Raw genomic sequence first — 27,187 nt, 5'->3', positions numbered from 1 at the left:
GTCCAATGTTTTGCTGATGCTTGGATGTAACAGGCCTTTGTAGCTGACACATTTCAAGCAATGCTGTTCAGCTGCCTGTTTAAAAAAAGTTTATTTTTTGAAAATTACATTTGCGGTTGGTAGTAGCTTGCTTTACATTTTATTTCAATTTATTTAGAGGTAAAGTGTTAATCAAATCTTACATGTCAGGTACATATTTCATATTTCTTAACAGGCTGAAGAGAGACATGGAAACATTGAAGAACGCATGAGACATCTAGAAGGTCAACTTGAAGAGAAAAATCAAGAACTTCAAAGGGTATGTATATTAAGGACCACTCCCCTCAATCATCAGTCTATGGGCATGTAAGAAATGAATGTCTTTCTTGATGATAGGTTATATTTAAAATCTTATGAATATGCTCTGTGCATTTTAAAGGAAAAAAGAAAAGGTTCTGCCAATTTAATCACACCAGACATAAAATGGAATCCAATTTTAAACTAGAAAAATATAAAAACAAACCCAGTGCTTTTTAAATGATTGTTATGTCAAGTTTATTTATTTTTTCTTGAATATAAGGCTAGGCAAAGAGAGAAAATGAATGAGGAGCACAACAAAAGACTATCTGATACGGTGGACAGACTTCTGACTGAATCTAATGAACGCTTACAACTACATTTAAAGGAAAGAATGGCTGCCCTAGAGGAGAAGGTAAAATGACAGAAGAGTAGAATCACATGAATATTTATCAGTGTTCTTAAGAGCATGGTTGTTTTATACCCTGCTGTAATTATTGTATTGGTCGGATGATCCATTTATTTTCCTTAAGTATATATGACATAGTCTTAGAAGTGAACGAGTAGTTTCTGTAAAAATGCGTAAGATAAATTTTTAAATGAGTAAAAGTGCTGCATGGTATGTATATCTTGCATATTCTCATGATCATATAGATACATGTATTAAAATGTATTTTGTGGTGAAAATACTTAGTTATTCTTCACCTGGTGTGCAAAAAAAGAGCAATGAGACAAAAATCGATTATTTTGGGGATGTCTTGCATTGAACTATTCACATGTTTCGAGTAACTAAATCTACTGCTTGTCTAAAAGCCAAAATGAGTAACTGAATTTATATTACCAATAGAACTAATCCTACTACAGTTTAGGAGTGCAATAATTTCAGCTGCATCATTTCCAAAAATTACAGTGTGCAATGTCATTCACAATGCTATGTGTCTTGTTGATAGTTGGCAACTACCACACCAGCACGAGTTACATGAGCTGGTTGCCGATTTCAGAGCAGATACAAAGGTAGGGGCTAAAACCCAGATGGACAAATCATTTTGGAAATTGAGAATGAATGCCAGTCACTACTTAAGCTAGACATTTTCCCCTGACCCAGACAATAAACCAAAATAGAAAAAAATACTCCCCTGAAATTGTTAAAGTAGACTGGCTAATTTTCATTACAAAGTGATAAGGCATGCCTTCTTCCCATTCAACTCCAAATGCATAGCCACTTTACCAATCACTACACTCTTAGTTTAGTTTTACTAAAATTAAATTTGAAAAAATACATTTTTAAAAATCATGCTTTGTGGTAATATAAAAAAGCATAAAGCTTTTACGATAGTAATCACTTCATGACAAAATTTTAAAAATGATTTCTATGATGCAGCTTATTTCTACATGTCATGAGATGTAACAGTTTTGTAAATAGGTAAAATTTCATTTATATTTCTCTAATGATTTAACCTTTATTGGAAATTATTTATTCTGTATTTGAAATAGAAGGCCAGAAATTAAACTTTCCAGAAATAGGATCTGATAATTTATTTTTTTCCTCAGATGATAAAAATGAGTTCATCCGAATCCTTTATCTGTAATACCTTTGGCTAATATTGAGTTTATTACTCACATTTTCTCATTTTAAAAGTAACCTAATTATTTCAAATTTTAAAACACTGAGAAGAAGAAAATATAGCTTAGAAGATAATATTTATTCCATTTGCCGGTCCAAGTGTTATAAAATAACATTTCCCATTTAAATTATGTATTTTTCTAAATGTTAAGGTATTATGTTTAAGGATTCTATTTAAATGTGGTTTCCATGGAAACCAAGAAATAGATGCACCAAGGAAGGAATCAAAGAGAAGGAATCAAAGAAGATTCTTGAGCAATAAAACATTAATCTACATATTCAATTATTTTCTCTTTAGTTAATTATTTTTCTTTCTTTTCTTTAGAATGTTTTAATTCAAGAATCAGAAACTTTCAGAAAGAATCTGGAAGAATCTTTACATGACAAGGTATAATGGAAACTTACATTTTACCCATTTTTCTATTTTAGACTGACAAATGTGTTATTGTAAAATAAATTTGATAAGAAATAAATTTAGGATGCTACCTTTTTAAAACAATTTTAACTTTTGTTTTATACGTCCAGAAAAGTGTACATATCTAGAGAGCTTGATAAATTTTTACAAACCAAACACACTGAAAATCAAGTCTTGTAGCCCCCTTCTTGTTCAAATACAATTACTACTCTTATCCTAAACGATAATCACTGTCTTATTTCTAAAAAAAAAAAAATGCTTTTGACTTTTTGTGCTTAAAGTGGAGTAAACTAATTTGTATTTAGTTTGAGATATCATTTAAGCAGACATGTATTAAATATCATGAACAATGATTGTGCTGAATTATGTTTGCTACATGATCCTGGTTCCAAAATAGCTGAAAAATGTAATTGAGAGAGAACACACCTTTGACAAAGCAGCAAGTTGCAGAGGAACAGATGCCAAGTGTCGAAGGAGTGAAATATGTAGTAAGAGCTACAGGTAGGAGAGACTACCATATAGTGCTGCTATAAATAAGGCTTCAGGGAGGTGTCACTTGACAAAGCTCTATGGAAAGGGAAGAATATGTTACAAGCCTTTCAAATACAGTGCATGTGGCATGATTGCCAGTGCTTTGTGTGAGGCAGGAGTGGTAGGGAGTTTCATTTCTTAAATAATGATGGGCATAACCTGGGGCACGTGGGTAGCTCAGGCAGTTAAGCATCCGACTTGATTTCTGTTCAGGTCATGACCCCAGAGTTATGGGATCAAGCCCTGCATTGGGAGCAGGGCCTGCTTCAGATTCTCTTTCTCTCTCTGTGCCCCTCCCCCTGCTCTCTCTCTCTCTCTAAAATAAAATTTTCTTAATTTTTTAAAAAAATAATAGCATAACATTTGGCTGGAATCAGTTATTCCTGTTATAGGACATATTATATAAGAGGCAGTTAAGGACCAAATTATGAAATGTTAAAAACTGTAATTGCTAATATATCTTCTTCTTCATTAGCCTATATATTTTTTAAGTCTATTAGTTATTTTGAAAGAGAGAGAGCATGAGAGCAGGGGCGGGGCAGAGAGAGGACAGAGAGAATCCCAAGCAGGCTCCATGCCATCAGTACAGAGCCCGATGGAGGGCTCGATCCCAACAACTATGAGATCATGACTTGAGCCAAAATCAAGAGTCAGACACTTAACTGACTGAGCCACCCAGGTGCCCCACCTATAAATTTTTGTTAGCAATTTTGTCTGATTTCATTTTGTTTGGCACAGGAAAATAATGTAATATAAAATTATTGACTTAAAAAGTGACCTACAATGTGTGTGGAACAAAAGAGAAGAGAGAGAGAGAAGAAGCAAGGGACAGAAGAGACGGAGGGAGAGGAGGGAATATCTGGGAACAGTATGGCATAGGAAAGTATTGGAAAAGATGAGAGAAGAAAGATTTAAAAAAAAAAAGGAAAACTGTACATTTAGCCCCACTAAATTCTACATATTATGATGTTAATTTAAAACTATGTGGCCCCATAGTCAGCGTATATATGATCTGAAAGATAGATCTCTCTGTGGCAATACAATATGGTCCCTAGAAGATAGCATCTAATTCTTTCTGAAGTAGTTTTAAAAAAAGTCTACAGAGTGGAGATGCCATTTCATCAGGCTCTTGAAGGCACAAAAGATCTTGCCAAATAGGCAAGGGTAGGGCAGAGGACAGAGCCTATGTGAGAGCACAGAGAAAACAAAGATGGTTGATTTGCTGATTTACCAGAAGTTTGCTGTGACTGGTATGTGTTTAAAGAACTAGGTTGCGCCCAGATTGTGGATTTTGGATTTGATCCTATTATGTAATGTTATGTTTTCCAAAGCTCTGTGTGCTCCTGGCAAGATCCCCAGAACCCACTCCCCCACCACCTACCCAAACCTTGTAGCTTCAACAATCTGCCTAAGCAACTAACAGTACTAATCACTCCATGCTTTGCACCCTTGTTCATTCCAGTAACTAGAGGAAGCAAATCCCAGGTCATACCTCATTTCTGAATATCATCCCACACAGCTAAACATATTTCCTAATCTAACCACATCTCCTATAACTTCTGAAATTTCCACTCAGTTCTCTATAACTGACAGTCATTCATTAGCCAAATCTCCTGTGTACTCAACCTCTTCTTGTTTCTCATCATCTTGATCTCTAAAATTTGAAATTCCTAGGACTGGTTTTGAATTTCTTCTCATGTTCACTCATTGAGTTGAGGCTCTTCTGATCTCATGGATTTAAAACCATCTATAAATTGAGCACCTCCAAATTTAGATCACCGACTGGGTCCTCTCTACTGAGAGAGTTCATGTATTTACGAGCCAACTCAATATCTCTATTTGGACACTTGGGCAACTCAAATGTTCACAGGTTCAATCCCCCCACCCCCAAAACCAGCACCACCAACCTCAACCACCGCCAGCAGTAGTCCTCTCAGTAAATTACAACTTCTCCTCTTAGCCAGGTTAACCTTGGAGTTATTCTTGACCCCTTTATCTCACACTCCACATTCAGTCCAATAGCAAATTCAGTTAGTTCTGTCTTCAAGATATAACCCAAATCCATCCAGTCTCTTTCTAACACTGCTATTGTCTAAGCCACAATTTTCTTGCCTATGTTTTTGGAAAGACAGTAATAATTATCTTTCTTCCCTCCCTCCCAGTCTCATTCATCAGGAGTGATCATGTCACCATTTTGCTCAAAAATCCTCCAGTCATTTTCTACCTCACTCAGAGTAAAAACCAAAGACTTAAAAATGGTTGACAAGGCCTTTTAGGACTACCCTTCCCAAGCTCTGCAACCAAAACATTTCTAAGTCTATTCCCTATCTGTCTTTCTCTTTACTGTCCAACCCAGCCACAATGACCTCCTTGCCCTCTCCTTCAACAAATATACTCCTTCTCACTAGGGAGCATTTGTATCTGCTAAACCTTTTCCTAAGACATCCCTATTTTTTTTTTAACTCCCTTCCTTTCTTTAGGTTTTTGCTCAAATAGCACTTTATTGGAGAGATCTTCCATGCTTCTCTTATTTTCTTTTTCCTACCAACATCCTATAGACTCTGTTTATTGTCTTGTTTACTAGATTATAAATTATAGGAGGGCAGGGAATTTTTTATCTTACTACTTTATCTTAGGGCATAGCACAATAGAGGTGCCCTATGTGTGTATGTGGAAATAACAAACAGAGATTAATGAATGCAATAAGAAATCATTTAACATTTTAGGCAAATAATTTATTTGATCATATGTGTTTTTTTAAATGATACATCTAAAAGAGAAATGTGTAGGGAAGAGATTGAAGGAAGCACCGCCTCTGTGGAAGCTGGTGAAGTAATTCAGGAAAAAACGTAAAAAGGTGTCGAGTAGGATGATGTTAGTAAGAATAAAAAGGGCAGATAAGAGAAATATTGGGAAAGCCACATTAACAACAAAGTATGGTGAGAAACGAAGTATGAGTCAAGTAAAATGTCAAGCATTGGCTGCTGGGACGGGAAAAAAACAGTAAGAGGAAATCTAGAAGGACATATTTAAACTTTCACAACATTATAAAATGTTATAATCATGAAAACAAAGTAAATCCTTACATATGCATTTAATTAAGGACTATTAGGTGACCCTAACATTGAAGATTTATGGACAGAAACTGGTAATGACAATCTGAGAAAATTTTCAGGTGTACAAATAATTCTACCAATATCAAGCTCACAGTTTTAACTTATATCACGTAATGACTCTTTTCCTCATCTTTTTTTTTTTGTTTAATCTTTACTTTGAGAGAGAGAGAACGCAAGTGAGGGAGAGGCAGAGAGTGAGAGACAGAGACACAGAATCCAAAGTAGGCTTCAGGCTCTGAGCTATCAGGACAGAGCCCAATGTGAGGCTTCAACTCACGAGTCATGAGATCATGACCTGAGCTGAAGTTGGATGCTTAACTGACTGAGCCACCCAGTTGCCCACTTTTCCTCATCTTTTTAATCCATTTTTCTTTCTCCTTCATCATGTGTATTACAACCCTTATAGAATAATCAAAGTCCTTTTCTTCATGAATAAGACCTTTTCTTTATTTTTTTAATCTGCTATGATTATGACTTTGCATTTTGAAGTGATGTATACATAGCTAGTGATGATCTTAGTATTCCTATATGTTTGCAAAAATTTAGGATTAATGAATGCAAGACAATGTAGATAATTTTTTTTTAGGGAAGTAAAATTTGTATTTTTTATTTTCAACCCCAACTAACTAATGGCAAAACAAACTTTAGGAGTTTTTGACACATCTTTTCATCAGAAATGAACTAACTGATCACCATGAAAGTGATTGCCAAGAAATAAAGATCGAAAGAATTGATATTAGTTGTACTAGGAAATATGACCATTCATATATTGAGTTCAGTTCATTGATGGTGAAGTTTTAAGCATAGCATGTTATTCTGTGTTTATTTTTGTCTCAACAATCTAAAGTACTACTCTATAAAACATCTTCAAGGCACTAATGTTTAGATAACTTTCTATTGATTTGTGCTTTTCACATTTTCATTACAAGGGGAAAATGAGGCATATTTTGCTGTCATGTCTAATGACCTGTAATAAAAATATATCCATCAGTTTTCCATTTTTAAAAAACCACTAAGATTGATAGCTTGGTTTATCATAATTGAATGTTGGTATTCTTGGCATATGCATATCTTCTGAGTCAAACATCTTTGATTTTTAGGAAAGATTAGCAGAAGAAATTGAAAAGCTGAGATCTGAACTTGACCAATTGAAAATGAGAACTGGCTCTTTAATTGAACCCACAATATCAAGGTAACATTAAATTAAAATCTTATTTATAGTTTGCCAAAAATCAATATGATTTTTTTATGGTCCCATATTGCCTCAAATAAAATAAAACAGGCCTCTTACTGCCCAGCAGGCATTACCCTATGTTCACTCCTTACTCCTTACTGATTTACTATTTCTATATTCAAAAATAATTCTCTAACTTAGTAATCTGTTCTGCAAATATGCAATAAAAATTTTAAATATTACATTTTGTATTCTGCATTTAATTACACAGCTATAAATAACGTAAAAAGAGTCTTAAATGAAGGAATAGAACTGTATGTGAGGAGATTACTTCTCATTCCAGGAAGAGGCAACACCTCTTTTCTCTACATGCAGAAATGCTTTCAATGTATAATGTTACTGAAGAAGTATCATTGATTATGGTCACTTAGCATCCACCTATCTTGTTAAATTAATTGCAAATACAAAGTGAAGGAGAAATTATACATGTTTTGAAAACAAGTAAATTTAGCCATACTCATCTGCTTTGACTCAGTACCTCATCTTGAAAAAAAGAAGCAATGACATAATTATTTACTCTTTAGATAAATACATTGATCTTGATAATTCACATGTAATTTTCTTTTGTGCTTAGGGCCTTTTATTTAAAGTTAATGAGAAACCCTACAAGGATTTACTCATTTGATTATTTATTTATTAGACAACACAATCGTATCAATTATTTGAAACATTTGACCACCACAGACTTTGAGAAGTTCTTTTTTCTTGGTCTTATAGTTATTCTAAGAATGTTCATTCCATGGGCGCTGGAATTTATGTTTGTTTTGGTTACTGTAATCTCAGTACCTAAAACAAAGAAACAAACCAAACCTGGTATATAGTATACTCTCAATAGATATCATTGAACAAATGAATATGTGTAATAAAGCATTTTTTAGATATTCAGATCAAAAATCCAAGTTAAAAAATCCTAAAGGTGCTTATATTCTCTTGACTGTAAGTATTAGTAAAAATAAAGTTCAGTATTTTGAGTATTTTTACCTTCAGTTTAATATAAGAAACAGTTCTGCAGGCAAAAAAAAAAAAACATCCAAAGAACTTTTAAACATGTAGGTCTTTAATTTACAAAATTGTGTTTATTTTTCTAAATGCTTTATTATGATTTATGTATCTGAACTGAAATTATTAATTCAGTGATATATGTTCACAAGGTAGGGTGATGATGATGGTATTGATGAAGGAGAAAAAGAGCTGATAAAATAGCAACAGAATAAATACATAGAATGACCATCATCCAGTCAACAAATTTAGTATTTTTTTAACAGAACCAAATGGTCATTTTGTTGGCTTTTTGACCTTTGGTCTCAGAAATTTGATCTCAGAGTTGTATAAAAAGAGAGAGAGAGAGAGAGAGAGAGAGAGAGAGAGAGAGACTCTTAAATATAGAGAACAAACTAGTGGTTACAAGAGAGGGAAGCTCGGTAGGGAGAAGGGTAAAATAGGTGAAGGGGATTAAGAATACACTTATCATGATGAGTACTGAGTAATGTATAGAACTGTGGAATCACTGTATTTTACACCTGAAACTAATAAAACACTGTACATTACTGAAATTAAATATATATATATATACACACATATATACATATATGTATATAATATCTTTAAAAAATAGAGAGTTGTAGAAGTGTTATCTAAAAGTTCTAAAAGTTCATCACTACACTGAGTCATCATGGACAGCCTAATAATATGACATTTATCCACCATGAAGGATCATTCTGAAAGCTTGGGAACTACATACAGAACAATTCTTCTTTGATATACGAGATTGTAGTAGAAACAAAACTAGACCAAGAATAAGAAGATTGACATTTCTAGGTCTAATACATACAATTATTAGCTGTTTCATTTTGGAAAACCCATTTACCTTAAGAAGTTCAAATTTTATATGTATTTTACATGAATTATATATAAAATAATATTTTTATGATTATCTCACAAGCTTACTTTGTAGATAAAATGAGACTAGTGAGCAAAGGGGGTTTTGTAAACAGTAAATCAAAAAGTACACAGTATTATAGGAATTACTGATTAGACAAACTGATGGAATTTATAATATGTTATAGGATAACAATATGTGTTGAATGGCAATTACTTATTGAACAAACATGCTTCTGAATGCACAATTTAAACAGCAATAAGAAAACAGAAGATGCATAGGAACTTCACTGATCTTACAGATGGATGAATAATACCTGTTTCAAATGGGAAACACAGGGATACTCTGAGGACTATTACAATAAAGGGAATACAAGGGGCTACAATAGTATAAGACAATGGGAATTTTAAGCTGACTTTAAAAATGTCAACCACATAAATGTGGGAAGAGACTATTTCTAGCAGAAAGAACATCATGTTCGAAGGCTCAGGATCAAAGGAAAGTGTGAGTTACTCAAGAAATTGAAAGAAAGTCAGTACAGCTGGATGGAGAGAGAGAAGGCAGATAGTAACTAGAAGTGAAGCTAGAAAGCAGGGTTCCAGATTGTAGAGGGCCTTGTAAGGCCATCGAAGGGTTTTAAGCAGGGCATCAATAGTAGCAGATCTGTGTTTTGGTTCACATTTTTATAAATGACCTGGAGTTGAGAGATAAGACAACAAGAAAACAATACTCCTAGGAAGATGAGTTATAATTTTAGAATCGCCCCTCCCATGACCAAAGAGACGTTACCCAAACAGTGACAGACAAGATACCTAGAATGTTCTAAGGTAGACAGTTTAGACTGTATTATGATTAATTTCATTCATTTATGAGCTTACCAGACATTTATGAAGTGTTTATTATATGCTAGGAATGCCTCCTTTCGCATACAATGGTAACTAAAATCTGACCTTTGTCTTCATGAAACATATACCCTGTTATAAATAGGTCCTGAGAGAGGTCCTATTTATGAATGTGACCTGGTTCGTTAGTTTTTATATGTGGCTATTCCATAATAAAACCAGTTTCATTGATTGAGTTTCAAGTTCACTGCTATAAAAACAATAGCTGCCCTCCACTTGGAGGATGATTCCTTAGTTCATTTGCTTTAAATTTCTGCTTGACAAAACAGGGATTTGCATTAGTTAGGTCAGTGTCTTCTATTGTTGCAAAAATCTAGACCTCACGTAACCTTTTCTGATCTTGCCAATAGTTTGGAAATGCTAGGTTTTTTGTTTTGTTTTGTTTTGTTTTTCACAAAAGGAACTAACAGAGCACAGTAGATCAGTAGGAGCCCCAAGTTCAAGAGAAAATACAGTGTTAAACATATTTCCTACTGATGATGGATCATTTTATAGGACAGCATGCTGTCACTATTATCATCATTATCATAGCAATAAACTGAACTTGCTATAAATCTATATATAAATAACATGTGTAGCAAAATATTTATTACACTTTGATTACAGTGTTTATTGAAAACCAGTGTGATGATATTTTTCAACCGGAATTTTGCAACTATTTCATCTCTAACCATATTTCAGAATCAAATGTGCTTATCAAAAGATTTTTCTTTATCTTTTTGAAACAATGTCTTATCAAAAGCTGAAAAATTGTCCTGGTGGTAGGTCCCATTATATTTAAAAAATAAGATTATTAACCTTGGGTCCATTTAATTTTAAGTATTTTGTTAATTTCCTAAATTGAAAAGTAGAACACCTTGAGAGAGAATTCTGGGACCTCAAAAGTTTACACATTTTACTGTTAGATTAGTGAGAAATATTTAAAACAGACACAGCAATAAATAACATATATTGGTATGTACACTAAATAATTCAACTACAATTCTATTTAGTTTTGTTTATCCTATTTGCCAGAATTTAAGCCAGTGGATCTTGGTTGTCAATCTTAACTGTTTTATTTTACTACCACGTTTGAAAATGATAATTAACAGACAGATGTTTTATATTCTGTTTAAACAGACAAGGTCACTTGACCTTCAAGAATGGACCTGAAACCAATTTCTGACCTAAGCTTCAGAAGAGACCCCAAAGAGTCATGACAATTCACCAGTTTTCTTCTGTGATTTTTTTTTCTTTTTTCTTGAGCATTTATGTTTTATTCCTTTTTTTTATACTTTATTCTTTATTGAAAATTGAGCAGTTCATAGTGATTTGCTGGAAAGTTTAACTTTTGAGATTGAGCATATGTCATATTTTTCCCTTTTCCAGAACTCATCTAGACACCTCAGCTGAGTTGCGGTATTCTGTTGGATCCCTAGTGGACAGCCAGACTGATTACAGAACAACTAAAGTAATAAGAAGACCCAGGAGAGGTCGCATGGGTGTACGACGAGATGAGCCAAAGGTTAATTTTTTTTTATTTCAAGTCTTTGATGATTCTCAGTAAATATACTGTTCCATTTTGGATAGAATTTTAATACTGAGAGAATTTAAACTGCTAGAATTTTTAGTTTCAAGCATGACATATTTTTTTTAAACTATAACTAATGTAAAACTACCCCTGTGTGCTGGAAGTTGAACTATACACTTCCCATGTGTGTATCCACATAACCTTATGAATTTGGTACTATTTTTATGTCAACTGCAGACATAAAAAGATTGAAGCTCAGAAATTTTAAGTGCTCAACATTAATTACACAGCCAGCAAAGCGAGAGGATCCAAACTTGAACCTCTATTTGTTTCAAATTCCATGCTTTTATCCAGTATGCTATGTTGCCACACAAATGGATTTTTGGTTTGCTTGGGCACTTATGCATTGGCATTCATATTGTCAATTAAAATTAATTAAATATTTTAAGTAGAATTACTATTTTAATAAAACTTCGAGAAAAATGTACACACACTATTGCAAGTGTTTATGGAGAACTTCTCCTGATAAATTGCAGAGCTGTCTTTCATTCAGTCAGTTAATTTGCAAGCTATGTATATTGTAAGTTTTTCATTGCATTTTATACTGAAGTGATATAGTTCCTTTGTGCCCTAAGTATAGCTTTTTCTCCCCAACCACTTTTATGTGTCAAATACTACATAACCTACTTGTCCTCATTTGTACACAGGTTCTTGGATGCCCTATGGTTTTTAATTGGTACCCATGTCATGCATAATTTAATCCCTCATAGTAGGCATTCAATATCTGTTAAATGAATGAATAAAGAAGTGAACAGAGGAAGACTAAATCAAATCCATCTTGGTTCTTTTCATATGCCAAATAAACTAGTGCCACTTGTACGAAACCAATTTGTGACACAAATACTAATTCAGGTCATCAATCTTAAATAAATACTCAGGGCAAAATCATGTGGTCACCCTCCCCCCCCCTCCAAAAAAATCATTTTACATCATCACAAAAATGAAAAACATTTTTTTTAATGCAAAAAATTCTTTCTTACTTTCCTTCCTCTCCTACCTTCAGATCACAGCTTGAAAAATGCTGGTCTGCTGCTTACTGAAGATTCTCACTGGGGCACCTGGCTGGCTCAGTCAATAAAGCATGCGACTCTTGATCTTGGGATCATGAGTTGGAGCCCCACATTGGGTGTTTCAGATTATTTACAAAATTATTTTTTTCATTCACGTGAGGGATTTATTATATCAAATAAAAAAAAACATAGCCATGTAAATTAGTGTGCCTTGGGCTTAAAAAAAATCAAGGAAGCATTTGAGTGATCAGGACAGTAGAGATGAAATTAATATTTTTTTAATAATATGTTGTTAGAACCTATGTAAATGAATGTTGGGGAGAGAATTATTATATAATTTGTGTGGCAATATTTGTAGTCAGCCTGTAACAAGAAAGTGTAAGTAAGACTAATTAGTATAAGAGATGGAAATGCATCAGTACAAGTGAATAGAGGTTGTTATATTTAGAAAGAAGGAAAATGTTTCAAACATAGATGCTTTAAAGTAATTGATACCTCACATTGAACCAGAAATCATGTGTAAGTTTATCATAATTATTCCTATTAAAATCTTGATATTTATGCTGACAATTAGTACCTGCCATTACTTAAGATGTCAAAGAAATATTTTATTAAAACAATACATTAAAATTTTAATAATCAGTTCCGCTTTTCCTAAGTAAGCTACAAAAGAGTGTGTGCAAGTTAATTTTTTCAGACTAGTGCTTTGATAATGAGCAATAAGATATGTACAATAATTACTCATTTACCATTCAGGTGAAATCTCTTGGGGATCATGAGTGGAATAGAACTCAGCAAATTGGAGTGCTAAGCAGCCACCCTTTTGAAAGTGACACTGAAATGTCTGATATTGATGATGATGACCGAGAAACTATTTTTAGCTCAATGGATCTTCTCTCGCCAAGTGGTCATTCTGATGCCCAGACTCTAGCCATGATGCTTCAAGAACAGTTGGATGCCATCAACAAAGAAATCAGGTGAGTTCAATTATCACTGATGGTTTTAAGGGATTAGAAGACCTTGATCCTAAAAATATCATGATTAGATCAGAAGCACTGGCATCACTTGGGAGCTGCAGACTCTGAGACCTCACACTACACTGAATCAGAATGTGCATTTTCACAAGATTCTTAGGATAGCTATACACGTCCTGTGTAAAATTAGGACGATCTTTATAAGGAACATATATGAAACATAGGTAAACTAATGATTTTAGGGCAATATAAAAGCATAAGGTAAAGATAAAATATTCTCTGATGAATTTTAAGTCCCCTTTTAAATTAAAATCTATTTAAATGATATTTTGTGGTAATAAGGTACATTTTGAAGGTACATTTAACACTACAGTAAAGGTACTGAATAGCATGCAATTAATGTGCAGCCAGCTCCTTAAAAGTATATAGACATCAGAGTGAAACTAACTATGACTGAATTATTATATACTAGATATGAAAAAAAAAACACACTGTCACCACACTGATAATTAGATGGCTTCCAAAGAGTAGATTAATTATGGAATTAAGTTGTATAAGTTAACAATTCAAACATTGAGAAATATTGTCACTAAGATAATCTCTCTTTTTTTGGATAATTTCAACTTTAACAATATATACTTTCTTGAATCCCAATGATGATCATAGTCTCTCTCTCTTTTTTTTTTTTTTTAGTAAAGAAAAATTTAAGGATTAACACACCCTTTGAATATGTTTTTAAATATTTTTAAGGTTTAAAAAATGCTTACAGTTTGTAGTTCTTAGTAGGAAAACATTATCTGAACATTATCTGAATGAATACCCTAATGGAAAACCACTATAAAATGTTTCAGTTGCATGTGGGGCAGAGGGGTGGGGATTATCTTCACAGCACTCCAGCTTTCTCCACGAGGAGGTCACAGGTACACTGGTTTGTGTTACTGCGACATCCAATAGGTGATCTAAGTTGCTTTTCCTTCAGCAAGGGCTTTATTTGTCAGAAGGGCGTTATGCTTGACCTCCAAATTTGGCTGACAGTTTACTGATGAGATTCATTACTTTTGTGCTGCTCTGATATTTTGACCTATTTGCTGAGTTCTGGGCCATATCCTGGAAGGCCACCATAACTTTTGGATCCTGCATGGCTGCGAGAACCTCTGGGTCACTAAGAATTTCATTGAGCCCAGGCATTCCTGCCATTCCAAGCATCCCCCCTGCCATTCCAGGCATGCCTCCAAGAAAATTACCACACATTCCCCCAGGAAAGCCACCTGGAAAAGAGCCATACTGAGCTCCTGATTGTCCTCTGGCTTCTTCCTCCCTCTGAGCTCTCTCGTGTTCTTCCCAAACCTTCTTAGCCCTTTCCATTCTTTCTTTGATGTTTCTCTCTTCACATTTTTGCTCATACTTTTTCCAATGTTTAGCAATTTTCTGGGCCCTCAGTTGAACTTCTTTCAACTTTGCACTAGCATCTTCATTATAATCCAATTTACAAGCAAGAGCAAGATCATGTGCTGCTTCTTCCCAATGGCCCAGAAGTCTGTGTCCTTTTCCTTTACACTTGTAAGGCTGAACTGAGTCAGGATTTATTTCAATAGGTCTGTCACAGTCTCAAATGGCAGTATTTGGCTTCTATAATTTGATGAAGACCCTGGCTCTCGTGGCATACAGAATGGCCAAGCGAGGATTCAGCTTAATGGCATGTGTGAACAAGTCAGTGGTTTTCCGTAGTTCACCATCATTTAGGGCATCGGTGGCAGCCACTTTTTTATCATTTGCCTGATCCATCATTTCCTGGGTTATCTCCACATTTTCATCTCCCATTTCTTGAGGGGCATCAGTATCTGGTTCAATCATACCTTCATTGTTAATTTCTAGATCACTCTCCTCACTTGATGGTCTGTCTTTGTATTTTTCTTTCCTCCACCTTCTTACTATCTGTTTTTTCTTCCTTGATATTTATTGTCTTCTGATTTAGTTTTATGAGTAGAAGGTGGTATTTTTACCCCCCATGCTCTCTGCCCACTCCCGCAGGAAGCACATTTTTCTCACTGCTTACTCATTTTTATGAAGGCCTGACGCTCACTCACTTTGTGGGGGTCGATGGTCCAGGCAGTGGCAAGGCTAAGATTTCAGCCTGATTCCAGGCAAGGGTACTAGATCAGCGTGACTGTGTGGAAGGGTCATAGTTTCTTTTTGTTATCATTGACTTAACTAACCTCAGTGAAGAACCCAGCTGTGTCAAGTGGATTTATATTCTTTTGAACATTGAGAAACTATTCTTGTTTTTTTTTTCAACAAATGAACAGTATTTTACTATTTTGAACAATGTTTTTGTTTTTCTGGCTCTAGCTAAATCTGTTGGCCTCCTAATATGATTCAAATCTATCCAGTTCTCTACTATCATCACCCTATTGGGCATTATAATAAGTTTTCATCTAGATGACAATAATAGTTTCTGCCTGGTTTCTTCATGATATACGGGTTCCCCATCTGACTTTTTAAAACCCAGTTTGCTTATGTAAGGTCACCCTTTTTCAACCCCTTCAGTTGCTTTTAAGATAAAGAACAAAATACTTCATATGGTCTACAATGCCCCATCTGCCTCAACTTTCTCACCTACTTTATTCTATATCCCATTAAACATGACTTCCAGTTCTTTGAATGTTCCATGTTCTCTGCTTTGTTGTTGCTGTTCCTTTCTTCTGGAACATTATCCTCATTCCACGCCCTTGTGCCCTAACATTTCACCCTCTTTACCCTTACTCACCATGAACATCTCCACCATTCCTTCTTCTGACCTTCAGTTTGTTTTACTGTCCTTCAGTTCCTTACCTTTATTAGATTGTAAATTATATAAAAACAAGAAATGGATCTTGCTTTGCTCACTGTTTTATGTCCAGATCTTGGCACTTTTCTTGATAAATAGAAAGTGCTTCATAATGATAGATTAGCATAAATAGAAAAAATAATATAGGGGTGCTTGGGTGGCTCAGTCAGCTAAGTGTCTGACTCTTGATCTTGGCTCAGGGCATGACCTCATGGTTCATGAGTTTGAACCCTGTATCAGGCTCTGCTTGGATTCTCTCTCTCTCCTTCTCTCTCTCTGCCCCTCCCCTGCTCATGTGCTCTCTCTCTCTCTCTCTCTCTCTCTCTCTCTCGCTCATGTGCTTGTCTCCCTCTCTCTCTCTCTCTCTCTGTCAAAATATATAAATAAATTTAAAAAAAGAAAAAGAAGGAATATAGAACGTAAATTCAAACTAAATAACACCTTTTGATACTTTGCAGTTAATGGTTGAACTCACTGCATAGATTTGAAATCAAGTATATATCTCTGTGATATTTGTTTTCTCTGAAAATAAATACACACACCCTCAATAACAACCTGTTTCCCTCCAGGAACTCAGCTTTGTTACATTAAGATAGTAAAGCCCAGTTATAATCTTGACCTAGGCTAATTAAGTTTGATAAATAGTATGTTCAAACTACTGTCCTTTTATATATTTCTTTGCTGACCCTAGTAATGTATTTAATATAGTTGCTAATTTGTAAGAAATTAAGAAGTACATATAATTTAAGTGTATAGTAACATTCAAAAGACACAGGAATCTTGGAAATCACGGAAAGATTGTGGAGTAGGAGGACCTTGCCTCATCCCATAAACAACTAGATAACACTCATGTCAGTGCAAATAACCCAGAGGATGATTAGAAGACTGGAAGAAAAAACTCCATAACTAAAGGTAGAAAAGATATCTGTAAAAATTAGTCAAGGGATTCACAAAATAAAAGGATGTAAAATATGACACTATAGACTAAAATGTGGTGTGGAGAGGATTAAAGCATGGTTTCAAATGTAAGTGACCATCAACTTAATATTGACTGCTAATGGTAATCACAAGTCCAAAACCAGTAATGGATATGCAAAGAATAAAGAGGAAGGAATCCAAGTATATCACTAAAGAAAGCCAACAAAACATGAAAGAGAGAAAGAGAAGGATGAGAGAAAAACTACAAAAACAACTACAAAACAAGTAACAAAATGGCAATAAATACATATCTATCATAATTACTTCGGATATAAATAGACTAAACACTCCAATAAAAAGACATGGAGTGACAGATTGGATAAAAATCAAGACCCATCTATATGCTGTCTACACAAGATACATTTCAGACCTAAAGACACCTGCAGATTGAAAGTGAGGGGATGGAAGAATATTTATCATGCAAATGAATGTCAAAAGAAACCATTGTAGCAATGCTTATATCAGGAAAATAGACTCCAAAACAAAGACTGTAACAAGAGACAAAGAAAGACACTATATGAGAAATAAAGGGGACAATCCAACAAGAAGACATAACAATTGTAAATATGCATCCAATATGGGAGCATTCAAATCCATAAAAGGTTTAATAACAAATGTAAGGGAACTAATCAGTAGCAATACAATAATGGTAGAGGACTTTAACTTACATCAAAAGACAGATCATCCAAACAGAAAATCAATGAGGAAACAGTGGCTTTGAATAACACATGAGACCAGATGGATTTAAAGATATATTCAGAATATTTCATCCAAAAACAGCAGAATACACATTCTTTTCAGGTGCACATAGAACATTCTCCAGAATAGATCCCATATTAGGCCACAAAACAAGTCTTAACAAATTTGAAAAACCAGTCGTACCATGCATCTTTTCTGACCATAACACTATGAAACTAGAAATCAACCACAAGAAACATCTAGAAAGAGCACAAATATGTGTAGGCTAAATAACATACTACTAAACAAAGAAAGAGTCAATGGAGAAATCAAAGAAGAAATAAAAAATTACATGGAAACAAATCAAAATGAAAATTCAGTAGTCCAAAATCTTTGGAATACAGCAAAAGCAGTTCTAAGAAAGAAGTTTATAACAATACAGGCTTAACCTAAGAAGCAAGAAAAATCTCAAATAAGCAATCTAACTTTATACTTCAAGAAGCTAGAGAAAGAGGAGCAAACAAAACCCAAAACTAGCAGAAGGAAGGAAATAATAAAGATTAGAGCAGAAATATATGATATAGAAACTAAAAACAAAAACAAAAACAATCAAAAACAATAGAACAGATCGGTAAAACCAGGAACTTGTTCTTTGGAAAGATCAACAAAATTGGTAAAGCTCTAGCCAGATTCATAAAAACAAAAGAAGACCCAAATAAACAAAATCACAAAAGAAAGAGAAGAAACAACAACCAACAACACAGACATACAAACAATTGTAAGGGAATTATTTTGAAAAATCATATGCCCATATATTGGACAATCTAGAAGAAATTGATAGATTCCTGGAAACATGTAACTTACTAAAAATGAAGCAGAAAGAAATAGAAAATTTGAGCAGACCAGTTACCAGCAATGAAATTGAATCAGTAATCAAAACACTCCCAGCAAAAGTCCAGGACCAGGTGGCTTCACAGACAAATTCTACCAAACATTTCAAGAAGAGGTAACACCTGTTTTTCTCAAACTAGTCCAAAAAATACAAAAGGAAGGAAAACTTCCAAATCCAGTGTCCCCTTGATACCAAAACCAAATAAAGACATCACACACACACACACACACACACACACACACACACACACACACGCACGCGCGTATACACACACACACACAAAAGAGAGAGAGAACTAGAGGGCAATATCTTTCATAAACAAAGATGCAAAAATCCTCAACAAAATACTAGCAAACTCAATCCAACAATACATTAAAAGAAATCATTCACCACGATCAAGTGGGATTTATTCCCAGGATGCATCCCAGTATGCAAGGGTGGCTCAATATTCACAAATCAATCAATGTGATATATCACATCAATAAAAGAAAGGATAAAAACCATATGGTCATTTCAATAGATCCAGAAAAAGCATTTGACAAAGTACAACATTCATTTAAGATAAAAACCCTTAGGGGCGCCTGGGTGGCTCAGTCGGTTAAGCGGCCGACTTCAGCTCAGGTCATGATCTCGCGTTCCGTGAGTTCGAGCCCCGCATCGGGCTCTGTGCTGACAGCTCAGAGCCTGGAGCCTGTTTCAGATTCTGTGTCTCCCTCTCTCTGACCCTCCCTGTTCATGCTCTGTTTCTCCCTGTCTCAAAAATAAATAAAACGTTAAAAAAAATAAAAAAAAACCCTTAACAAAGTATTTCTAAAGGGAACATACCTCAACATAATAAAGACTGTATATGAAAAACCCACAGCAATCATACTCAATGGGGGAAAAACTGAGAACTTTCCCCCTAAGGTCAGGAACAGGACATGGATGTCCACTGTCACCACTTTTATTCCACATAGTACTGGAAGTCCTAGCCACAGCAGTTAGACAACAAAAAGAAGGAAAAGACATCCAAATTGGTAAGGAAGAACTAAAACCTTCACTAATTGCAGATGACGTAATACTATATATATAAAACCCTAAAGACTCCACCAAAAAACTACTGGAACTGATAAATGAATTCACTAAAGTGGTGGTTGGATTCAAAATCAATGTGCAGAAATCTCTTGCATTTCTTTACACTAATAATGAAGTGGCAGAAAGAGAAACTAAGAAAACAATCCCATGTTCAATTGCACTACAAATAATAAAATATCTGGGAATAAACTTAACCAGTGAGGTGAAAGATGCTACTCTGAAAACTATAAAACAATGGTGAAGAAATTGAAGACAACAGTAAGAAATGGAAAGACAAAAAAATAACAAAATTTAAAAAAAGGAAATGGAAATACATTCCATGCTCATGGATTGGAAGAGCAAATATTGTTAAAATGTCTTTACTATGCAAAGCAGTCTACAAATTCAATGCAATCCCCCTCAAAACAGCAACGGAATTTTTCACAAAACTAGAACAAACAATCTTAAAGTTGTTTTTTTTTTTATTTTTTTAATGTTTTATTTATTTTTGAGACAGAGAGAGACAGAGCATGAATGGGGGAGGGTCAGAGAGAGAGGGAGACACAGAATCCGAAGCAGGCTCCAGGCTCCAAGCTGTCAGCACAGAGCCTGACACGGGGCTCGGACTCACGGACCATGAGATCATGACCTGAGCCGAAGTCGGATACTTAACCGACTGAGCCACCCAGGCGCCCCAACAATCTTAAAGTTTGTATGGAAACACAATAGACCCCAAATAGCCAAAGAAATTTTGAAAAAGAAAAAACTGGAGGGATCACAGTTCCAGACTTCAAGCTATATTATAAAGCAGGTAGTTATCAAAACAGTATGGTACTGTCAAAAAATAGACACATAGGTCAATGGAACAGAAAAGAAAACCCAGAAATAAACTCACAAGCATATGGTCAATTAATCTTAGAAAAAGGAGGAAAGAATATACAATGGGGAAAAAAATAATCTCTTCAACAAAATGGTGCTGGGAAAACTGGAGAACTACATGCAAAAAAAACAAAAAAAAACACAACAAAAAAAAGAAACTGGACCACTTCTTTATATTGTACACAAAAATAAATTCAAAATGGATTAAAGATCTAAAGTAAGACCTGAAACCCTAAAAATCCTGTAAGACAACATAGGCAGTAATTTCTGACACTGGTCATGTCAGCGTTTTTCTAGATATATCTCGTGAGGCAAGGGAAGCAAAAGCAAAAATGAACTACTGGATCTACAGCAAAATAAAAGGCTTCTGCACGGTGAAGGAAGCAATCAACAAAACTGAAAGACAACCTATTGAATGAGAGAATATATTTGTAAATGACATGTCCAATAAAGGGTTAGTATCCAAAATATATAAAGAACTTTTATAAGCTCAACATGCAAAACACAAATAATCCAATTGAAAAATGGGCGGAAGACATGGACAGGTCTCCAAAGGTGACATGCAGGTTGGCGAGCAGACACATGGAATGATGCTCAACATCACTAATCATCAGGGAAATACAAATCAAAAGCACACAGAGATACCACTTCACACTTGTCAGAATGCCTAAAATCAAAAATACAAGAAACAGCAAATGTTGGTGAGGATGTGGAGAAAAAGGAACCCTTGGGCACTGTTGATGGGAATGCAAACTAGTGCAGTTTGGAAAATAGTTCCTCAAAAAGTTATAAATAGAACTACCCTATGATCCAGTAATTGCATTACTATTAATCCAAAAATATAAAAATACTAATTCAAAGGGATAAATGCACCCCTGTGTTTATTGCAGTATTATTTATAGTAGCCAAAGTGTGGAAGCACTCCAAGAGTCCACAGATATATGAATGGATAAAGAACAAGTGGTATAGGGGTCCCTGGATGGCTCAGTCGATTAAGCAGCCAGTACTTGATTTTGGCTCAGATCCTGATGTCATGGTTGTGAGATCGAGCCCTGCATTGGGCTCTGCAGTGAGTGTGGAGCCTGCTTAGGATTTTCCTTCTCCCTCTCTCTCTGCCCCTCCCCTACTCACTGTCTCTCCCTCTCTCTCTCAAAATAGGTAAATAAACTTTAATTTTTTTTTATTTTAAAAAAAGAACAAATGGCATACACACACACATACACACTGGAGAATTATTCAGCCATAAAAAATAGACTGAAATCTTGCTATTTGCAACAACATGGATAGAGCTAAACAGTATAATGCTAAATGAAATGTCAGTCAGAGAAAGACAAATTCCGTATGATTTCATTCATATGTAGAATTTAAGAAACATGACCAGAGGAAAAAGAGAGACACAAATCAAGAGACAGACTCTTAATTGTAGAGAACAAACTAATGATTACCAGAGGGGAGGGTGTAAGGGAGGGATGAAGTAGGTGATAAGGATTAAAGAATAAATACACTTAGAGTGCACAGAGTAACACATAGAGTTGTTGAACTACTATACTGTGCACTTGAAACTAAAATAACACTACATGTTAACTATATTGGAATTAAAATTAAAAACAATATAAAAAAGAGAAATAGTGTCAACTGTTAGCAAATTTTTGCTACTTAAGTGCTGTGATACAAATATTTTGTTTGATGATTGTGTAAATGTAAAAGTTATGTTTCTATTTTTCTTTAAAACATTTGAATTTTGGATGAATAAATAGTACATGTATTCATTTTGAATGTTTCAAAATGAATAAACCCCGTTTATTTTTAAAAAAATAAAAAAGAGAAATAGGCATCTTCATAAAAACAGTTGCTCATACCAGCTAGAATCTATTTCTCGTTAAGATTTTTCTTCTTTCACAAACTAATTTAAGCATTAAAAAATGCCTCTTTTCTGGTTTCCTCACTGTTCACTAATCTCTCTTAAAGGAAGAGATCAAGTTACTTCATTTGCCAGTGCCCTGTTTGTTAGTTAATCTGTGCATCAGTAGTTAGCTACTGGGCACTTGGGTGGCTCAGGTGGTTAAGCATCTAACTCTTGATATCGGCTCAGGCTGTGATCTCCTGAGACTGGCCCCTGCCATCAGGCTCTGCGCTGAGCATATAATCCACTTGGGATTCTCTCTCTTCTCTCTCTCTCTCTCTCTCTCTCTCTCTCTCTCTCTCCCCCCACACACACACTGACACATGCACGCTCTCTTTCCTGCTCTCAAAGTAAATAAATAAACATTAATATATATTATATTATATTATATTATATTATATTATATTATATTATATTATAATAATATATATTATATATTATATATTAATATATATATAGTAGCTAATTAGCTACTATTTTGACTCCCTTGCTTTTGTGGTCTTACTTATTGTTTCATCCTTTTGTATATGGTACGCCCTCCCCAACACACTGGGACATTTCAAAGGGTGTCTGTTTTGTTAGTTCTTTTACTTTCTGTAACTACATCCAGATTCTAAAGATAAATGGATTGTCATTTATTTTTCCAAATGAACTGAATATCTAAGGTAGCATTCGATTTCCTATTTAATTAAACTTCAGTCTACTTCTTACTCAGCTTTTTCCTCAAGGTGTGACTCTTCCTTTACAATTAATACAATGCCTAGAGTTAATAACTACAGTTAATTTTAGGAAAAAACTTTTTTAGAAGAGTTATTTCCCACCATTTTTAAAAACTTTTTAAAATGTTTGTTTATTTTTGAGAGAAAGACAGAACTGGAGTGGGGGAGGGGCAGAGAGAGCGGGAGGCCAACAATCCTAAACAGGCCCCAGGCTCCAAACTGTCAGCACAGCTTGGACACGGGGCTTGAACACACGAATTACTAGATCATGACCTGAGCTGAAGTAGGGCGCTTAACAGACTGAGTCACCCAGGCGCCCCTCCTACCAATCATTTTAAAGTACAAATTTTTTTTTTTTTTAAGAGGAGACAGTGTTTCCTTTGGAATGTGTTTAAAACATTAATAATATTGTGCTATGTTACTTGATTAAGCTTTCCTCTGGGTGAACTTAAAGTGCATCCATGAAAATAAACTTCAAAGTAACAGAATTCATATTCTTTGTGGAACTGAAAAATTATAATTAAGAGTAAATATGCCTCCTTGTTGGGATGAACACTGGGTGTTGTATGTAAGCCAATTTGACAATAAATTATATTCATTAAAAAAAGAGTAAGTCTGCTCAATATTTTTTTTACTTAAATTTTTGGAGTGGATTAAGGTTCACACAAAGTTGAGGGGAAGAAGGTACAGAGATTGCCCATATATGCCCTGGCCTCACACATGCACAGCCTCCCCCATTATCAACATCCTTCACCATAGTAGTATATTACAATTGATGAACCTATATGACACATAATAATCACCCAGATTCCATTGTTTACAGTACAGGTTGCTCTTAGTGGTGTACATTCTGTGGGTTTGCAAAATGTATGACAAGTATCCATCATTATGGTTTCATACAGAACATTTTCACTGCCATAAAAATTCTCTGTGCTCTGCCTATTCATCTCTTCCCCCTCCCAACCTCTGTCAACTGTCGATCTTGTTAATGTCCTCATAGTTTTTGCCTTTCCTAGAGTGTCATGTAATTGGAGTCATATAATATGTAGTCTGTTTAGATTGGGCTTCTTTTGCTTAGTCGTGTGCATTTAATGTTCTTCCATATCTTTTCATGGCTTGATAGCTCACTTCTTTTTTAGCTCTGAATAATATTCGATTGTCTGGATGTACCTCAATTTATCCATTCACTATTGAAGAAGATCTTGGTTGCTTTCAAGTTTTGGCAGTCATGAATAAAGCTGCTCTAAACATCAGTGTGCTGGTTTTGGGTGGACATAGTTTTTAACTGATTTAGCTAAATACCAAAGAACACAATTACTGGATAATATGTTAAGAGTATGTTTAGTTCTATAAGAAACCACCAAACAATTTTCCAAAATAAATATATAAAAATAAAACTTTACGGTGATTATAACCTTACAGTTAAGGATTATATATCATAGGAGATCACAATAAGCCATTTATACTTACGAGGAAAATGTCTTAGGAGAAGCTCTAAACCCCATTTTTTAAATCACCTACTGGTACAGTTTCATTATAACAAATAGATACAGCTTAAATAGGGTATTTATGCAACCCCGCTAAAATTCTTTGTTCTTTGCATCTCTGTAATAGTTCATTTATACATATTCTTGAAGTTTCTCTTTATTTAAAAAAAAGGAGTATTAGTGCTTTGTCTTCTGAAAAGCATTTATATCAACAGTTAAAACATTTTTTCACTATGTATGTAAGTATGATGTATGTATCTATCTAGAGATAGATCATCTCCACATTATTAAATTGCCTGGTGCTTATTTTTTTTAATGTTTATTTATTTTTGAGAGGTGGGGGAAGGGGCAGATAGAGAGGGAGAGAGAGGATGCAAAGTGGGCTTTGGGCTGACAGCAGCGAGCCTGATGTGGAGCACGGATGTGGGGCTCGAATTCATGAACCATAAGATCATGACGTGAACCAAAGTTGGATGCTCAGCCAACTGAGCCACCCAGGCACCCCACGTGGTGCTTATTTAAAGTTGACGTGGCTGAGTAGGTATTGGTTTAAAAAAAAGTGTAAGGGTTTTATTTGACCAAATGATAATTATGAGTGACCATTTATTGAAGATTCTATCAAGTATACTTTTTAATCAGTTGGGAGGTAAGATTCAACATCTTTGTTAGGACCTGAGTTTGTAAAAGTCTCATTTATTGGCACCTCGGTTCAAAAATAAGATTAGGAAAAAAAAAACAAACAAAAATAAGATTAGGATTAGTGGCAAAATTATCTAGGCAGGCAAGGTTTTAAAGGTTTTAGCAGGTGATAGTATAGACAGAAAGAGGGTCAAAGTGGGGAGGAGCTGTATATCATTTGAAAAGAAAGATGTTCTAAATTACAGCCAGAAAGTGTCTGAAATTTATTGAAAGTTATATTGCCTTTGAGTAAAGAAAACATTAGATTTGATATAAAATGCTCACAGACTTATTTATTTGTTTATTTATGTATTTATTTGCTTTTTGTTATGTGAATTCTCATTACCACTATAGCAGCATATAATGGATCCAAATTCAACTGTGTCTTTTAGGCTAATTCAGGAAGAAAAAGAATCTACAGAGTTACGTGCTGAAGAAATTGAGAATAGGGTGGCTAGTGTGAGCCTGGAAGGCCTGAATTTAGCAAGGGTCCACCCAGGTACCTCTATCACTGCCTCGGTTACAGCTTCTTCGCTGGCCAGTTCATCTCCCCCCAGTGGACACTCAACGCCAAAGCTCACCCCGCGAAGCCCTGCCAGGGAAATGGATCGGATGGGAGTCATGACACTGGTATGATGATGTGCACAGAGAACATTTGACCCCATTAAGACTCATGTGCATTAGCTGATTCATATTGGGTGTTTGTTCTAAGGACTTTCTGTGTGTTTTATTGTTTTTTTTTTTTTTGCAACAACCATATGTGGTAGGTGCAACTACTAATCCCATTATGAGTGGAGGAAATGTAGCCTACAAAGATGTAATTTTTCAAGTCACATAATAAGGAAATAGAAGAGCAGCAATCTAAATGTCACATCAGAAATCTGAGTGATGGAAACCATTAAGTAAATTTTTCCTTATGATATCTTGGTGAAGTAGTTGGGAGTGAGTATTTTACTTTTAACACAATAAATAACAGAAAATACTGGTTCTAATTGCTCCAATATAAGAACCTAAAATGTTAAATTTTTATAATATAAATAATATAACTTTAATAAAAAGAACCACCAAAACCAATAGCAACAATTTCCCAATTTTGTTTTAGAATTTCATGTCAATATTTTTACACTTCTTTATTCTTTAATCATTTGTTTCATTTATTTTTATGTTTAGAATTAAAAGTCAGAAACCTAAATTATTAGGAATTAAAAGTTGGAAACCTAAATTATTAGGAGGTGCTCTGAACATAACAGAGAAAATCAAAATGCCCTTCGCTAAAAATAAGGTAGAAAAACCTGGAAAAAAAAAATGATAGGAGTGACTACTGATTGCTGTGATGTTTTACTTCCCATCATAACATCTGCACGTCAGAGGACACCATTTTAATAGAAAGCAGACGTAACGGGCGTTCGAGAGCATGAGTAAATTGCCCACGTTTAACACGTAAATGGAGCTGTAGGTCTTTCAAATTTGCTGACGCAAAAGCATATACTATTCTGTCCATTTATTTTTTTCTGTGATTACCTAGAACTATGTTTAAATGACAATAATGAAGATTTAAACAT

The 27,187-nt window shown here is 34.6% G+C and overlaps 1 protein-coding gene and 1 pseudogene across 24 annotated transcripts in view; one reads left to right on the top strand and one right to left on the bottom strand.

The window, feature by feature from the left end:
* The window catches only part of PPFIA2 (PTPRF interacting protein alpha 2), a 478,195-nt gene that overhangs the window by 370,492 nt on the left and 80,516 nt on the right, over window positions 1-27,187 (top strand). For all 24 annotated transcript variants that reach the window (XM_019835282.3, XM_019835280.3, XM_019835277.3 and 21 more), the window contains 7 exons: window positions 215-298; window positions 560-691; window positions 2,226-2,288; window positions 7,063-7,154; window positions 11,346-11,481; window positions 13,314-13,534; window positions 26,018-26,255. In XM_019835282.3, the coding sequence (XP_019690841.1) occupies window positions 215-298; window positions 560-691; window positions 2,226-2,288; window positions 7,063-7,154; window positions 11,346-11,481; window positions 13,314-13,534; window positions 26,018-26,255 (966 nt within the window). The remainder of the gene's footprint in view (window positions 1-214; window positions 299-559; window positions 692-2,225; window positions 2,289-7,062; window positions 7,155-11,345; window positions 11,482-13,313; window positions 13,535-26,017; window positions 26,256-27,187) is intronic.
* On the bottom strand, window positions 14,537-24,965 carry LOC102902549 (annotated as a pseudogene).

Source organism: Felis catus, chromosome B4, assembly GCF_018350175.1.
Source record: "Felis catus isolate Fca126 chromosome B4, F.catus_Fca126_mat1.0, whole genome shotgun sequence".
NCBI lineage: Eukaryota > Metazoa > Chordata > Mammalia > Carnivora > Felidae > Felis > Felis catus.
This window is presented reverse-complemented; position numbering and strand designations above follow the sequence as displayed.